Raw genomic sequence first — 18,031 nt, forward strand, 5'->3', positions numbered from 1 at the left:
GAGGTGTGCGAGAATGCTACTTATCTAGCTTATTCTGGTCGTGCTTCTAATCACACGCATCTCACAAACGTGGCAGCAAATTCTTCCAGTGGCAGAAGCACAGAACACATTCACCCACCAACGAATCGCTTCAAAACCACCATCCCACCCCCCCACGTCACAGCACCCATCTGTCCTTCCCTACGTGCTTTCCTGGCAGCACGACCTCGTGTCCAGGCCCACCGTGGTGCAGGGGCACCGTGGAGGAGCTCCTTAACCAACCTGCACGGCAGAGGCAGCGAGCACGGCACACGAAATACAGCCACTCATCTTCAACTTCCAACGAGAAAAAATTTATTTACAATAGAGAATCTCATTTAAGTGACATGCATCTTCTTTTTTTTTATTATTATTATTTTTTTTCCCATTTTTTGTTTTTATTTTACAAATCAGCAAATGCAGATAAAGTTTACACTCCTTAAGGCAAGAGTCCCCATGCAAGTAATACATGTTTATATTAAATCCAAAAGACATCCAACATGGGAACTCATGTACAAAGGGAAGGCTAGGATCAGCAATTTGTAATTCCTTAGAGAACTTGACAATCTCCCTGATACAGGAACTCTGAGATCAACTTGCTATGAATTAGACTATGAAAATGCAAACGATAGCAAGAAATTCTGATAGTCATCTTAGTACTGCGTACAATTAAATCAACTTTTTGTTTAGAAAGAAAATACAGTAGTGCATACGAAAAAAGTGAAAATATAACCTGTCCACGTCAACGTCGGGACGTCAGCGTGCCAGAGGTCATATTGCACTCAGTGCTGAAGTCTGGTGATTTGGTTCCAAGTTAGCTTTTCCCCATTTTGGCAATCAGCTCGTCGCAGATCTTTGTTAGCTCTTCTATCTCTTTGTTCTGGGAAACAAGAGGTGGGGTTAAGTACCACGACAAACACTGCTGCATCGAGATGAGTGTATTTAGGGACCATGTCTGCTTTCCTGTAAGCATCTTCTCCAGGACTGAGAAAAGAATATATGTATGTATAATAGGTATGCACACGAAGTGCAGCTGTGCTCCAACAGTTCACTTCTTTCCACGCAGAGCCCCTCTGCCTGCAGTAAATGCAATCACATGGAGATTGAGGACAGGAGCACAGCAGTCACTCCTGGCACATGGTAATAACATGCAGTGTGCATTTGTTTCTAGGCTGTTCCCTAGGGCATCATTTCCATTCTGTTTTCATGGGGCTCTGAGCAAAGACCTGATGTGTTAAACTGGAAGCAAGCTCCTTTGCTAATCTAGAGAACATATAAAGAGTGATTTTCTGCATCACTGTACAGGTCTGCATGTGATGACTTTGTCTATATAATGGTGACTAACATTTAATACTATACTGCAATTACAGCTAAAATAATGAAGCAAAGAACTGTAGAACTAAAATTGAGAGAGAACTCACATACAAAAAAAACAAAGCACACGTGCACGCTGAGCTTGGCCTGAGACTGAAGCAGCCTTTGACAATGGCCAGTGCCTGAGATCAAGGCCTGGCAGTGCATCCATGTGCCTGAGCTGCCTGGTGCACAGCAGGATGGTTCTGTTCCAAGCACTGGGCTTTGCTGCTCTTTGGTCTAAGCTCCAAAGGATGCAGCCACACCGAGGGAAAAGTTTTGCTTTGCTTTGGTCATGTCATTGCCTTAGAACCACAGAGTCCTTAAGGTTGGAAAAGACCACTGACATCATCAACTCCAGCTTCCAACCCATCCTCACTGACCGTGACCCCGCACCACCTCCCTGGCTCCTGCACATCTACACAGACAGTGGCCCCACTGGGCAGGCAGTGCGTGTGCATCACTGCTCTTTCTGAGAAGACACCCTTCCTGATATCCAACCTGAGCAGAGCTGCTTCTCACCTTTTGTTCCAGTGTTCTTTCCAATGCGTCCACCTTCAGCTGCTCTTTACGAAGGCTGGCCTGGTATGCTGCTTGCTCTTGCTGAGCCTTGCCTCTCACCTGTGCAATTTCAGCATTGGCTCTAGAAAAACACAGATTCTTGTCACATCAAGCGCTCTACAGGAGAGGATGAAGAGTATCCAAGGAAGGACTGCGTGTTAAGAGATGGGCAGGGCTGCTTTCTGCCTATCTCTGACAGCAGCCTGAGCCTCACCGCTACAGACTTTTAGTGAGCCTTTCTCTTGCTCAGCAGTCTGTAAAGCCTTTTCTCTATGTCTCTAAGAGAAGGGGCCAAAGATACCACCCAGCACGAGGTGTTCTGTGCAAGTTTACCAATCCGACCTCCAGTTCTCACAGACAAGGCTCACAGCTGGGAAGCAAATCCAAGTCTCACTTTGCTTTAGGCTCTGATCAACACAGGCAATGTCTTGGAGACATCTCCTGGGCCTAGAGGACTGCATGCAGACTCTAGAAATGCTTACTTGGTCCTTACATGGAAGCATTAAAGATGTCAGTAACAACCACCAAGTGGACCTACATGTCCTAAGGCACAGTCAGGTGTTCACACCTTGATGGTGGCTTATGGATTTACTGCTGACGTGGTGTGACCTTTTGTGCAAGTGCTCATCACCATCAACACAAGTGGGCAGACAGCTCAAACCAAGGGTCCAGAATTAACAGACAGAGCCTGCTCTGAATTACACACTCGGTTCTGCTGACTGATGTCAGGGCAGTAACACAGCACAGGGCAATAGCAAAGCACTGGGGCACGAACAATAGCTGCAAATATCTGAGCACAGCCCTTTGCAGCTGCAGAAAGCTGGCTAACAGCTTCCTCCTCCATCTTCTTAGGCAGGCCTAATGCATGAAGATACTCGATGAGGAGGATTTTAAGGTGCTCAGTATGGACCCCTCCCAGAGGATGTTTTCAACGTGCAAATAATTCTTTCTTTAGCTATGGACAGGAGCTGGACCATGGCAGGTGGAAGGAGCAGCTTGGGAGTGCAAGGCTCAGCCACAGGGACCTTCCTACAGTGCAGGTCCTCAATGGGGAGGTGTGTAGGCAATTACCTGTCCAGTTTTTCCTCAGCGTGGATTTTGAGTGCTTGATACCTCTGTTCTTCTTTCTTTACTCGTGACAAATACTCTTGTGCACATTTCTTTAATACTTCTTCATTCTTAAACGAAAACACGACACTGCATTTAATCCAAATCGCATTCAGATGCTTTGAGGGAGCACAACTGACACACCCCCACAGATTTCAGCCAATGCAGTTCTGCACAGTGCAAAAAGCTCTGCAGTGCTTCTGTCTGTGTCTGGTAGCGGGCTGGAATCCTCTGTTTGAGGGTTCCACCACACCATGCACTTCAGACATAATCTCTGAGTGGAGATACACATTTCTCCAACCACTCAGCCTGCAACCCAGCCCTGACATGTGCTCAAATCACACAAGTGCACGGCATCTATTGAAACAGCACCACTGTATATGGCTACTCTTGCTCAAGGAGAAAGAAAGCACAATGAGCATCCCCATCATCCCTGCCTGCAGCGTGCTGCAGTGCCACACAGGGAATCAGACTCATCCCTGGAAACCGAGAGGTGCCCCCTGTGAAGCAGCACAGGCTCAGCACCACACGAGAACCCACTCAGCTTTCCCCGTAACAGGAAAGGACATTCCTAGCACTCACCTTTCGAAACCCCTCCAATACTTCTTTCATTTTTTCATATCTCCTGAAAAGATCTGCCAGGGATTTCTCCACCGAGTTCAGATCCGCCAGCGCTTGCTCCTTCTCCACGATCAGCTGCTGAACAGTGTGATGGGAGACAGACTTCTCTCTCTGCTCGTCCTCTGGTAGAAAGAAGATGGGGGAGGGAAAAGAAATCAATACAGACACTGATTTCACTGTCATCTATAGTTCCTACTACACTGTGCTCCATGCTGTCTGCTTGTAAGTCCACAGAAGATCCAGAAGCCATTGTCACTCAAAAAATGCAACCAAAGGTTGCTAAAGGCAGTGATAGTTAATTACTGTAACACTGGGGAAAAAAGGTGAAAACCTCTTCCTACAGATGGTTTATTTCACTTGGAGCTCACACGGAGGAGGCACTGCATTCCCCATTTGGCAGAAGAGGCAGCAGCTGAAGGAGATGACATGCAGCGGTATTATGAGCACTGGCAATACATTATTTGCCACTTCTGATCCGTGTTGTGATCTCCCACCATCTTTTCTAATCCCATACAAACGTGCCACTTCATTTCATTTAATCCAGCTCAATTTCTCCCCCTGGAAAAACAATGTTTTGCAAACTTCCCTTCCCAGGAGCTCTGCAGATAAGTGCCAGGGAGGAAATCTGACTTTGAGCAGAACTTCTAAGCAGAGAGGGTGGGAAGAGTAAAACAGGATTCCAAATCTGTACAGAAGACAATCTTTATCAAAGTAATAAATTGGAATAATTTTATAACAGCAGAAAAGAAACATCTGCCACTGCCTCCAGGAATGGTGCAGTGTTGGCTGCAGATCCCCAAAGAAGATTTTTATGCCTCTGTTTCAGGGGCTGCTTTGAAATATAACACTGTGAGATAAACTCAGAGAAATGAGCAGTTTTATACTACTGTTTTCTTCGACCTCTGACAGGAATTAAAATACAGGGAAACGTTCTCCCATCTAAACAGCAGTTTCAGAATGCACAGCTTTTCATTTAAGCCCCCTACATTTTGCCATCTTCTGACAGGCAGTTAGTTTTCCACTTGAAGAGAAGCCTGTATCAGGGAGATGTATTTCATGGTCAACCCTGAGACACTGCAGGTCATGCTGTGCATTCCCAAGCTGCAATTAAGCTCTTCCTTTTGCATATTCAATCTCTTTGTAATCCTCTGTGTTTGTGTCAGCCTGGCAGTGACAAACACCTCTGGGATGGCAGAACTGGGGAGCCCAGCACCCTGTAATGCCCCATCACTCTGATAACTCTTCTCCCTTTTGAATTCTTGAAGACAACACAATGGGATTATTTGTAATACTCAAATAAAAGGAGAAACCCATTAACTTCCCTTCCTTTATTTATATCATTTTTGATATAAGATCTGAGTAGCTGCCACCCCGTGCTCCAGCAGAAACCTTCCTTAAGCACACTGGAGATACAATGTGCCCAGCCCTCCCCCCAAGCACTGATCCCTGTACTGGGCAGCACCAGCCACATCTCAGCTAACCAGTTACAGACACTTGTTTCTGCACCGTTTCTAAAGCAGTATGAGGCCTGTGTGATTAAAATACTCTAATTAAATGACTCCCATGTCCATAAATGCACACAGTGTCTGTGGCTCACCACCACCACGAGGATGCTCAGGACTGACAGTGGACAGCAGATCCACCCCCAGGCTCAGCACAGCGTTATTACATTACGGAATGGGAATGCAGCAAAGGGAGAACAAAAGCAAAAGAAAGGAAAAATGCAGAGTGGTGGGGTGAAAGTTGGTGAAAAGCTTTACTTACCAGGCTTGCCTGTTTGTTTTTGCAAGCAAATAGCAAGAAGCAACGAAAACGGAAGCAAAATAGAAAATCAGGAATTGTTAGGAAAGCAGAAAATAAGTAATGCACAAAGCATAACATCTGTTTGTCTTCATAATGAGAACTTCATTATGTCTTTAAGCTTACAAGTACACGGATACACTAAACAAAAATAAAAAGCCCAACATCACAAATCCAACAATACAAATAAATCTACAGCAAGGATTCCGGACGGGGAGCAGGTGACTGATTGCATGAGCTGAGGTGGGTTAACATTGGCTTCCGTATGTGGCAGCAATGGCCTTTGAAATCAGTGCCAAGGACAGCTTGCAGTGCTTGTTTGATTTATAGGCAAACACATCCACAATGTGATTTTGTTAGTACGTAGTATTTTCAGTGTTCCCTCTGCATACACACAGCAGCCTGCAGAAGCTGAGTAGGATCGCTCAGCCACACTGAATGTTCACCAAAGGGATTTGTGAAATCGGTTCACTTGCAATGCCCTCCTAGCAGAGGGCTCTACAAACAGCTCAGAGGGGTTAGATCACAAACAGAAAGAGCACAGGCATTCCTTCTGTTGAAATGCATACTTTGCTCCAGCAGGGAGACAGTCACTGGGATAACAGCTCAGTGAAGTGTATGCAGATAGCACACAGACAGTCCCCTCCCTCACAATGTGGCATTTGGGGGAGAAAATTCCTTCATCAGAAGGGGCAGTAATTTACAGCAAATGTCAGGAGAAAGTGGGTTAATTAGATCGAAACTTTACACTAAATGCAGGGAGAGGCAGCCTCACATTTATCATGCTGTAAAATTTGCATGCTGCTCTAATTAGCACACGCTTTCTGTGTCACTGCTGTTGTTTCAGTTCTTTTGAAAATGAATGGCACAGTACATTATTTGCAGCCAAAGCTCTTAAAAATTTGCTGTACTTCATTTGGAAGACTCTGACTGAATACTCTGAATTAGAAGTTCCAAGTCCTTTCTATGCCCTCAGTGGTCAAAGGCCCAATGCTTTAAATATCCTTGATTTCTTTAAAGAAGATGAACTGTCAGCTGTAGAATCTTCCACGCATGCCATGGCTGTGCTGCTACCTTAGGATCCCTGTTCCACACCTTCTCTTTGCACTGCAGACTCACAGCTTATCTACATACATTTAACCTGTTTCACAAGGAAAGAATTTTGGCCTGCAATCAAAAGAAACTTCTGTTGCTAGCTGCATGCAGATGCATGGGGAGAATAGGGCAAGTCCTGTGTCTGTCCATACAAATGGCCATTTGAAGCTGAAGAACTCCCTGCATAGCAGTAGAATACATATAAAATAGGGAACAAATATCCCCACTATTTTGCAGAAGAAAAAAAAATTACATTTTGGAGAATGGTGACCCTGAGTCCTTTGCCATGCTTGGTAATGTCCATGCTGGTGCATGCAGCAGCACCAGAGTACACCCAGTGTACAATAAAGGGAATCAAGTTCTTGGCATAGTCAGGTCACTCCTTGCATGATGCATGATGAGAGTGACAGACATGATGTCAGAAAGCAGGCAAATTCCTTCAGGTTTACACACAAAAGGCAATGGAGGCAGAGCACTGCGTACAGAGGAGGAAGCAGAGATGAAGACTTATTTCTAGACCCTTTTTTTCCCCTTTTCGTGAAAGGAGGTCAGGGTGTCTCCCATAGGCTGTGACATGCAGGAAGGCAGCAAAGCACCAGGCACTGAACAGCTCAGCTCCCCCACCACTCTTTTTGGGCAAAAATAAGCAAACCTGCTATAAAATTGAGAGAACTCAAGCATCAAATGCTAACAAAACAATGTAGAAGAAATCAAAAATGTGGGGGTTACCCCACCCAGACCACGAGGGGACTACAGATTTTAAAAGGGGTAAAACATATCTATATTAGGAATCAAAAACTGTGAAGAAAGCTCTTCTGTGTTAAAACCCTTTCAGAAAGATGCACAGATGCCTTTTGTGCTGCTGACATGCAGTGCTCTCGATGACAGCTCTCCCAGAGGAGTGAGAAGAAGAATTTCTTGTCTTTTTCAGTAGGTTGTGCAAATAACTTGGAGACCTTTATGGGTGGATGGGGAGGTGGATTGGCCACTCACAATCTCTCAGCTGGGATTGAAGTTAATCTCGGTTTTGGTCCAACCAATGCACTTAGCACAGATAATCCCTGTTGTTGTGAAGAGCTAAGTTTGGTATCTCCTGTTTAACAGCTGTGAGCGGACTAAAGGGTTTTCAGGTCATTTTATGACCAGTGAATGCTGGGCAGAGTGTCTGAACACGTTTCCTATGGGACAGTTTGCTTTGGCTCAGGAGAAAAAGCCCTGACCTTTCTGTATTACCTGGACAGCCTCAGGGTTTACTTTCTGCAAAACGAAGCACGAGCTTCTTGTCCCCACCTGGAAGCACACACTGTGTCCTCAGTGCTGACTCCCAGCAGCACGAGCATCACAGTGAAGCCCACACACTTAAATCCCATTTCAGAAAATCAGAGTGCAGGACAGCATCTTTCATGGCAGAAACACCTACCTATCATCTGAGCAATCGTCTTCTCATATTCTGAAACTATTTTCCTAAAAGAAAAAAGAAAAAGAAAAAAAACTTTTGGCACACATCATAATAGCTAATAGTTATGTAGGAAACTGAATTATGGTATAAAAACAGATACAGATCCCACTCCACACTTTTATATGCTCCTTAGTACCACATAACAAATAAAACTGAGAGCTTAAACGTTGCTCCTCAGCAGGGAGGGAAAAGGAATTACTTCGAAATGTACACAAAGAACATTACTGATCTCAGTTTAAACAGGAACATAATTACATCAGCCTCGTTTAAGACTTGCATCAAGTCTCCTTTTCCTATTGCCTTCTCCCATCCCCTCTATTTTCTGTTTGCTTGTTTTCAATGTAAACATCAATCCAAGTTATCGCTGGTAGGCAAGTAAATCTAACAGGAGTACAGCTGGCCCTCATCCAAAATAGATCTACTCTTCCACTCTCCAAACGTGAAGAAGTGACCCATTAGCATTTAAGACAACACAGCTAAAACATTTAATTACCAAGCACCAAGCCCACCGTGTTCTACTTCACAAATCTTTTGAAAAACAGAGGGGGCAAAATGTTACTTTCAAGACTGTTTTATTTCACACACTCGTAGTAGGCTTTGAGTTTCCTTCTTGAAAAGAGGTTAGCCAAAATAAGCAGATTAAATGTGATTTAGAAAGATGATCCATCCCTTTCCAGAGCCAAATAAAGCTAATGAAATGAGACTAACTTGATCTGTGCTTTGATTTGTGAGCCACGTAGGATTGCCTATGAAAAACAAAATTACTGTACATTTCATCTGAAGTGGATATTCCAAATAGCCCACTGGTATTTGAATACTTTTTTTTTTTCTTGAAGTCTTTGCTTGCTTTGACTTGCTCCATTTTAGCTAAGCCTGCTGCAGTCAGTGAGGTTACAGCAAGGATAAGGGGAAACCCTAGGACAAAAGTCAGTGAGGAAAGGGAAAAGCTGTGGAGATCCCCCAAACCCAGTGCAGTAACTCCAAGCATGTACTGCCTTCTCTGCACCATCCAGCCTTATGAACAACGTGGCAGGTGTTCTCTAAACGCGGATACTACAGTGTCACAGTGATTTTAATACTATTTGATTTGGAAAGTGAGGCTCTCGAGGCTTGTTCCATATTCATCACAAAGCTCTCTCACTCAAGCAGCCTAAAGAAGGGTCATTGCAGGTGGGGAAGCCAAGGATGTTGGCCATCTTGTTCCTCTCTGTGATAGAGCATCTCAACCCTTCACTACCTAGGCCTAACTTCTGCTGTTTTAGACCTTTGGTCTACTTATTGACTGTCCACGATTTTGTAAGTCAAAAAACCACACAAATCCAAGGCTACCTCTCAAAAGGTCTTCTGCTTGACTTCCCACACAGAGGTATGATCAATGAGACCTCCAGTGAACTGTGTTTAAACGTATCTGGCCTGACTCTGGTTCTACCCTTGGGCTATGGCACAGCCCATCACTGTTTATCTGTTAGATAGGTACTACATCATTATCACAGCTTCTCATTTAGCTCTTCTCCAGAGTGGAATTTCCTCCAAACTGACATTTTTCTGAACACTTGTCTAAACTTGGGATATTCCAGGTAGAGCAAGGAGTGCTTGCATGAAGAGGCATTGCTTCTCCTGCAGAAAAAACAGTGATGCTACTATGCTTGCAACTCGATAATCCAGGCCTCTCCTATCTTACAATTGTCACCTCTAATTCCTGCTTCTCTAATTTACCACACATGGACCGTTTCAGCACTTAATCTTCCAAATTAAATCTTTGTGTACACATGCACATTTCATCATCTTGTGACAAAATTAGCCAGACTTTTTCCCCCACGTGCCTCTGGGAAATTTGGCTTACATAAGGCTTTTTTTTTTTTCCCCAAATCAAATTTTATTGAGGACACAGATACAGGAGCAAATCAATGCGAGGTTCAGAAAGGAACAAATCTGCAGTGTCAGATGCTCTATCTCTCTGCTCTCCTTTCATTAAGGGATAAGCAACCTCTGCCAGTGCCTGCTTGCAGCCAGCAGGCATGTGTGCCCTGGCAGCTTCCAGAAAACAGACACAGTGCTGCACTGGAGTGTGCACTGAACTCTGAGTCATTCTTTACATAATTCCTAGGGGCTTTTTTTCATCCCAAGTTTTGTTTTTTGGATTTGACTGCTTGCAGCAGCTCCTTTCCATTTTGCCTCATTATGCACTGAGAGAGCTCTGCCAGGGTTTTGGTTCCTTTCCCAGGCAGACAGCAAGAGAGGTGAGAGAACTCAGCGGGTGCTGGGAGATGGTTCCTCTCAAAGACATAAAGGGGCTGCCCTCGCCTTCTGCAGATGCCTCTCTTAAGATGTGTTGGCTCAGAGCCCTGTGCTCCTCTATTCAAATCTGCCACGTGTGACTCCTGGCATCTCTGCTAGCATTTGATGACTAGTGCAGCACAGTTTTCTTTTAGCCCTATGCCATCAGTACAAGCTTCCTGGATGCCAGCAGAACTGCAGGTGCAGATCACCTCTTGATTCAGCTCACTGGCTTTAGCTTTAAGCTACCTAGATCTTCAATTTTGGAAAGAAGTTGGCACTAGGACAGAAATTTCAGACTCAGAATTTACCATAGAGATTACTATTTGAAAGACAGATGCTAAAATAATCTGCCAGATCTCTTTTATTTTATTTAAGTACAGAGGTAGAGAGAGAGCATGTCTGTTTGAAGGTAGAAAATAATAGGCTTTAAAAATTCCATAGAATATTTATACAGAATCTCTTTTAAAAGTGATGACTTTTGCAGATTCAGGTCAGTGAATGGCTCCAAGTTATCTGTACGTTGTCCTTATGGCATTACCACTGCATAAAAAAAGAATGGCTGAAGCCTTCAGCTGACTAGATGCAAAAGCCATTGTTTGAGCAACTTCATCCACTACAGTGACTTCCTTTCTCATTTTTGCAAATGGCAGGGAGCTGGGCTGGGAAGAAAGGCCAAACCAGTTTTCCTCTAGTATATTGATATTTAATGTCACAGAGACAGGCTTGCAAGGAGAAATGGAACATATCAGAACAACAGAACTAGAAAGAACTGAAAAGCTCAGGGTGCTGAACTCAGTTCAAAGAAGAGGATGTTGAAACTCCTTGAAAGTCAATGCTCAAAGGCGAGAGTGGCTCCAAGACAAAGAAAGGTTTTCCTACTGGCAATTGAGTTTTTGTTCTTTAATGTTAAAGAAACTTTTTATCATTATCTCCTGAAGGGAGCCCCCGCTGCTCATATCTGTATTCAAACCTTCACGTGCTCTTTTCTGTTGGCAAAACTCCTCGTGAAAAAGAACTTCAAATTGTCAGGTAGACACCTCTGCCAGTGCTGGGGGTGCTCTCATTCAGACAGGCTTTTATCTCTTTATCTCTTTATCTCAGTACTTTGAGGATGTAAATGAAATAAGCAACATACAAGTTCTCAATGATTACCTTCAACAGGAGTGCCCATCGTGCACAGCAAAGACAAAATATCAGCTTAGGACCAGTCTGAACCCCGAATTTAAATATAACTAAACAACTTCAGTTAGCCACAACTGTGTACAGTCACTGTACTCTGTGTACTACTCACAGCCTGAAATGAGACTCTGTGATTAGTGACAAGTGAATAACCCACCTCATCTCCATCACTTCCCTTCTGCTTTCTTCATATTTCTCTTTCCATTCAGATACTTCTCTTTCCTTGGCCACAATCTGAAAAAAGGCAAAAGAAAAGAAGTGATCCACTGAAGAGAAAACTGAAAAAGTGTACATACGGACATCAGATTCTATTTGATACAGCTACAGTTTTTCCAAATGCATATGGGCTCCACATACAAGCATCTCTGGTGATTTACAGACTGCGAGGTGCAATTTTAACAAGTTCACATCGTGAGAATTTCAAAACAGTTCATACAATGTCTGATTTGGAGCCAATCCTGAAGTAATGTTGTCTGTGGCTTTGGAACACAGTCCCACATCTTGTCCTCTAAGGGGGCTCTGTTACTTCAGCATGCACACGTCGGGCCGACCATCCATGAGACTTTATACTTGAAGGACTATGTTCCTTTGCCTTCCTTTTATTCACATGATCTGTCATAAAGTTTGGAATGTCTAACCCTAGGCTGTAGCCTTTTTAAAGATCGTTAGACATCAGAATGGGTTTTCTAGAGAGGCTGTTGACATCTTGTGCCTGTCCACTTCTAAGTGAGTTTTGGATAATGCTCTTATTGCTATTTTTTGCTTTGGGTCAGTCCTGAAGTAGTCTGACAGTTGAACTCAGTGATTTTTACAGCCCTCTTCCAGCCAACACTGATCCTCACTGACATCCAAAACAGGCAGCACTTACAGTGTAAGTGCAGCACCTTTTGCTTTGGTAGCCTCCAGTGTGGCCTTAGCATTGCCGAGAACAGACTCAAAAATGGCAAATGTAATCATAACATGAACAGTCTGGGAGAAAATGGGAAAGAATGAAACCACAAATGTCACTATTTCCTTCTCCCAACTTTGAAAGATTACCTCTGCCCTGGCGAGCCGTAACGCGGCGTCTACGTCTTGCTGGGGGTACAGGAGACTCGTGGTGCTCTCTGCATCCGAAGCGCCGATCCGTGAGTACAGCACACTTTTAGAGATGGAAACATCTGCTGGGATAGCAGGTTCTCTCTGTGTGTTTGGGTTTTTTTTTTTAAATACAAAGAAATGAGCCATTAAATGCATGTTGAGCTGATGTTTTCTGGGTGCTAGGCACCAGGGTCCTGAGCTAGGACTGGAAGCCTGTGCACTACTAAACTAAAACAGTGGTAACACTGACAAGAACATTTCAATACACATTTAAAATTCATAGTAAGCATCAGGAGAGCCAAATTAGCCTTACAGAGAGAAAACAGAGACAGTGCTTCATCCACAATATTTTAGGGGCTTACTTTACTACCTCCTGATACAGAAACATCATGAAAACATCCACAAGAAATGCATGTCAGCAGAGGAAATTAGAATGGGAGGCAGAGGGCTCATTAAGGGGAATTCTGCTTCCATAAAAATAGATGAGATCAAAAAGAAACCAGGAGCAAAAGACCAGTGTGGATGAACCGGGATCTTTTGTTGAGACTCCGAGAGAAAAGGAGAGTCTATGTCCTCTGGAAGATGGGTCAGGCTACTTGGGGTGACTACAGAGAACTGGCCAAGATCTGCAGGCAGAAAATTAGAAATGCTAAAGCCCAGCTTGAAATTAGGCTGGCTACTGCTGTAAAGGAGAACAGGAAACCCTTTTACAAATATATTAACAGCAGGAGAAAAACTAAGGAAAATTTCCCTCCTTTACTCAACGAGGCAGGCAATATAACCACAGATGATAAGGAAAAGGCTGAGGTTCTCAATGCCTTCTTCACATCTGTCTTTAATAAACAGGACAGTTATCCAAATGGTACTTGCCCTGACCTGGAAGTCTGGGACGGGGTGCATAATGCACCCCCTGTGATTCAAGCAGAGACAGTCAGAGATCTTCTCCTCCATCTGAACTCCCACAAGTCCATGGGGCCAGATGGGATCCACCCAAGGGTGCTGAGGGAGCTAGCAGAGGTGATTGCCGAGCCACTTTCTGCCATCTATCAGCATTCCTGGTTATCTGGAGAGGTCCCACAAGATTGGAGGCTTGCCGATGTGACTCCCATCTTCAAGAAAGGCCGTAAGGAAGACCCGGGGAACTACAGGCCTGTCAGCCTGACCTCAGTATCAGGGAAAGTTATGGAACAGATGTTATTGAGGGAGATCACACGACACGTGCATGGCAATAAAGGGATCAGACCCAGCCAGCACGGGTTCACCAGGGGCAGGTCGTGCTTGTCCAACCTCATCTCCTTCTATGACTGGGTGACCAGACAGGTAGATGAGGGAAAGGCTGTTGATGTAGTCTACCTGGACTTCAGCAAGGCCTTTGACACGGTCTCCCACAGTATTCTCCTAAGGAAACTGGCAGCCCGTGGTGTGGACAGGTTCACTCTTCTCTGGGTGGAGAACTGGCTGGAGGGCCGTGCCCAGAGGGTAGTGGTTAATGGAGTTAAGTCCAGCTGGCGTCCTGTTACGAGTGGTGTCCCCCAAGGGTCAGTTTTGGGGCCCATCTTGTTTAATATCTTTATTGATGACCTAGACGAGGGAATTGAGTGTACCCTCAGTAAGTTTGCAGATGACACAAAGCTGGGAGGATGTGTCAAACTGCCTGAGGGTAGGGAGGCCCTTCAGAGGGATTTGGATAGGCTGAACAGCTGGGCTGAGCAAAATGGGATGAGGTTCAATAAGACCAAGTGCCGGGTCCTGCACTTTGGCCACAATAACCCCATGCAATGCTATAGGCTTGGGGCAGAATGGCTTGAAGAATGTAGAGAGGAAAAGGACCTGGGGGTGTTGGTTGATGCTCGGCTCAACATGAGCCGGCAGTGTGCCCAGGTGGCTAAGAAGGCCAACAGCATCCTGGCCTGTATTAGAAATAGTGTAGCCAGCAGGAGCAGGGAGGTGATCATCCCCCTGTACTCAGCTCTGGTACGGCCGCACCTTGAGTACTGTGTTCAGTTTTGGGCCCCTCACTACAAGAAGGACATTGAGGCCCTGGAGCGTGTTCAGAGAAGGGCAACAAAACTGGTGAGGGGCCTGGAGCACAAGTCTTATGAGGAGCGGCTGAGGGAGCTGGGATTGTTTAGTCTGGGGAAGAGGAGGCTCAGAGGAGACCTTATTGCACTCTACCACTTCCTGAAGGGGGGTTGTGGTGAGGAGGGGGTAGGCCTCTTCTCCCTGATAAGTAATGACAGGACGAGAGGGAATGGCCACAAGTTGCGCCAGGGAAGATTTAGATTAGACCTCAGGAAGCATTTCTTTTCTGAAAGAGTGGTCAGGCACTGGAATGGCCTGCCTAGGGAGGTGGTTGAGGCACCATCCCTAGCGCTGTTCAAGAAGCGTTTAGATGAGGTGCTAAAGGACTTAATTTAGTAGTTGGGTAGAGATAGTGATAGGAGGATGGTTGGACTAGATGATCTTATAGGTCCTTTCCAACCTTATGAACTTATGAACTTATGAACTTATGAACTTATGAGCAAGGGGATGACTATCTTCCTAGTTTCTCACATGCTGATGTATTTTGTCATAAACAATATTTTGTAAGAAGTATGGATACGCAGCTGCCATCGCTGCCCTGCTGGTATTTAGCATGCTATTAATATGTTAAATGAGGTTTTGTTAGCAGCTGCCAATCTTGCTCACGCTGGTGAGGAATGAGGATATCAGAAGGATATGAAATAAGGAAGAGAGCCAAAAGAGCCAAGTGAAACTGAGATGCCTGATCCTGTGAATGTTTCAGCTATCAACAACCCACATTACAGTGCATTAATGCCAATGAGTTTATAAAAACCCACACCTCGAGACACCGTGTCCAGCACACCGATGGCCTGGATATCAATGCTTTTGTGCTGCAGCTACAGCATGCTCTTCCCCTAACAAAATGCTGTGCAACAGTGCCTTTCTTCTGCACCTCCTCCCCTACAGCACTGCCCTCAGTGCAAACTCTCAGATTTATTACAGGAACGGTTCACTCCTTCACAGCCCTTCTTCTCATGCATCCCAGAACAACAGAAAGGATCCAAAGCCACGGTTACTTCTTTGCAGCCCTTTCTGAGCTCCCACAGCACACCTTGCTGAAGAAGCTGTCTCAGTGACACGCAATGCTCGTGCTAGGAGAACACAGGAATTGATGTGATGAATTCTACATCTGTGGGCAACATGCTGGAACTGCACCAGCAACATTAAACAACGAGACAAGAAAATTTAATTAGAGCGATAGCGAGCTCAACAGCTTCAAAGCACCATGCTGAATGCCTGCTTATACAGGGGACTCATTAATTTGCTCTGTCTGTTGTTCATTTTTAAACACAGGAGTCATCTGACTCTGTGCTTTTAGCTGCAGGCTGTTCCTCTCTTTGTTACGTTCAACCACAAACACACCAACTAACCATCAGCTCCAACAGCAAGGAGGCACAACCTCCAATCTGGTGGCTCTGCACACCACAGCAAAAAGCAGCACAGGATTTACCAAAATTACACAGCTTGTATCATAGAATCACAAGGTGGGAAAGGACCTACAAGATCATTCAGTCCAACTGTCCACCCATTCCCATTGCTGCCACAAGCTGCTAAACCACATCTTGTAGCTCCTCACCCAGACTCCTCCTGAACACTGCCAGGGATGGCAGCTCCACCACCTCCCTTTGCAGGCCAGCCCAGAGCCTGACCACTCTCTGAGAGAAAAAGTTTTTCCTTAAGTCCCATGTAAACCTCCTCTGGTACAACTTGTGGCCGTTTCCTTGGGTCCTGTTTGTTGCCTGAGAAAAGGCCAAACCCCTCCTCCTCATCACAACCTCCCTTCAGGAAGTTGTAGAGTGCAATAAGATCTCCCCTGAGCCTCCTCTTCTCCAGACTGAACAATCCCAGCTCTTCAGATTTCTCCTGATGTACAGTGATGATGCAGGAAAAAGCACATCTTGGGCACAAGCTCAGTCATCTCAGTGTATACACATACATAAAGACACACGGGGCTGCCCACAGATCTCAGTGATGGTAAAACAGGCACGAAATCAGACTGCTGCTGTTGAAATTCAGTATTCCAGCTTCAAGAAATTGCACTGTATTTCCTACTCACACCCAAAAAGAAAAAAAAGAGATGAGAGATGAGATGACAAAGAGCTATTAGAGCATCAAAGCTGCCCTCAGAGGAAAGGCCATCCTGCAGCTCAGTCTGTTGAGCCATACATATCTTATTTCAAAAGCCTCCTGCCGCATGAATTGCTGGGTCTCACGAGGGGATTGCTGGGAAATATTAATTGTGGCAATGGAAACACACATTTCCTTAAGCTCTTGTAAAAAATTTGTGCAAGTAACTGCAAATATGGTGAAGACTTTGAAGGGAAAAAAAAGGCACACTTCAAGAATTTAATACATGGTTAGGGATTTTTGTATGCAGCGCTCAACACCTTACTGACATGCTTTTTCTGATTCTCTCCTGCGTTTGAGTGAATTTTACGAAAGAATAGTATTAGTGACATGCAAGAAAATCTTAACATCTCCCCACAAAACTATTGTAGGAGCTCTTGGGACTCAACCAGTTTGTGGAAATGCTGGTGGCTACTAGCCCAGCCAGCACTGACCTGAATCTGGAAGCAGTGCACGCAAACCCCAGCTGGGCTGCTGGCTTCTTTCCTTGGCAGGAGCACAACTACCATAACTACCTCTGTCACAGTATCCAGTACTGGTCTTATTGGTTCTGATCTAAGAGCCAGTTTTACAAATCGATGGCCAAGAAGCCCAACAGGATGACAATATTACCACAAGTAACTTTGTCTACCTTTTAAATTCAACACCAAACTGCCAAGAAAGCAAGCGGTTAATTGGGGTAATAATGAGCACAGGGATTTATAAGTCACTGAACCTCACACAGAAAGATTAGAGTCTGCAGGGGAATTACTACGAAATGTAGGTCACTGTGATCCTAGTGTAAATATTTGAGAGCTTCCCCTGCTCTTCCCAGCACCTTGCACAGAAACCAGATATCTGACCAGACAGGGAGTAAATGTGTATTGATTAACCAGCCACAGTTATGCAGCTTCAAGAAGGCCAGAGTGAAAGAAAACTGAGGCCCCACAATAAAAATGATACATCACTTTTATCATACTGTTTAGGGGAATATGTATTTGGCCTTGCTGAAAATGAGTATGAGTGCTTGCAAAGGATAAGCTAAGTGCATATCAAATGATGTTATCTTGTGACTAATTGATGTGTGCACACAGGTCGATGGAGGCATAACCAGGCTAATTTATGTCTGCAATTTTATTGAAAGTAAAATCTGGGTGCTTCCATTTCTGCGAGAGGGTGGAGTTTTGCTTACTTTTCTGTCCTTATCGTTTTTGCTATTTTTGTTATACAGACTAACAGCATTTGGAGTTCATAAATTTCACCAAGAAACTCCACCTCATAATGCTGTTATGATGCAATGTACTCCAA

The 18,031-nt window shown here is 44.7% G+C and overlaps 1 protein-coding gene across 12 annotated transcripts in view; it reads right to left on the minus strand.

Moving 5' to 3' along the window:
* Window positions 1–629: 629 nt before the first annotated feature.
* Window positions 630–18,031, minus strand: part of TACC2 (transforming acidic coiled-coil containing protein 2) — a 103,720-nt gene continuing 86,318 nt past the window's right edge. For 10 of the 12 annotated variants that reach the window (XM_065746363.1, XM_065746375.1, XM_065746373.1 and 7 more), the window contains 7 exons: window positions 12,512–12,655; window positions 11,631–11,707; window positions 7,976–8,019; window positions 3,622–3,782; window positions 3,004–3,110; window positions 1,894–2,014; window positions 630–898 (listed from right to left, as the gene is read on the minus strand). In XM_065746363.1, the coding sequence (XP_065602435.1) occupies window positions 833–898; window positions 1,894–2,014; window positions 3,004–3,110; window positions 3,622–3,782; window positions 7,976–8,019; window positions 11,631–11,707; window positions 12,512–12,655 (720 nt within the window). In that variant the 3' untranslated portion in view covers window positions 630–832. Of the gene's footprint in view, window positions 899–1,893; window positions 2,015–3,003; window positions 3,111–3,621; window positions 3,783–7,975; window positions 8,020–11,630; window positions 11,708–12,511; window positions 12,656–18,031 lie in introns of those variants that run through there. The other 2 variants (XM_065746372.1, XM_065746371.1) reach the window with 1 other exon arrangement.

The sequence above is a fragment of the Cyrtonyx montezumae genome, unplaced genomic scaffold (assembly GCF_038088225.1).
Source record: "Cyrtonyx montezumae isolate F1298 unplaced genomic scaffold, pur_monq_1.0 scaffold_4, whole genome shotgun sequence".
NCBI lineage: Eukaryota > Metazoa > Chordata > Aves > Galliformes > Odontophoridae > Cyrtonyx > Cyrtonyx montezumae.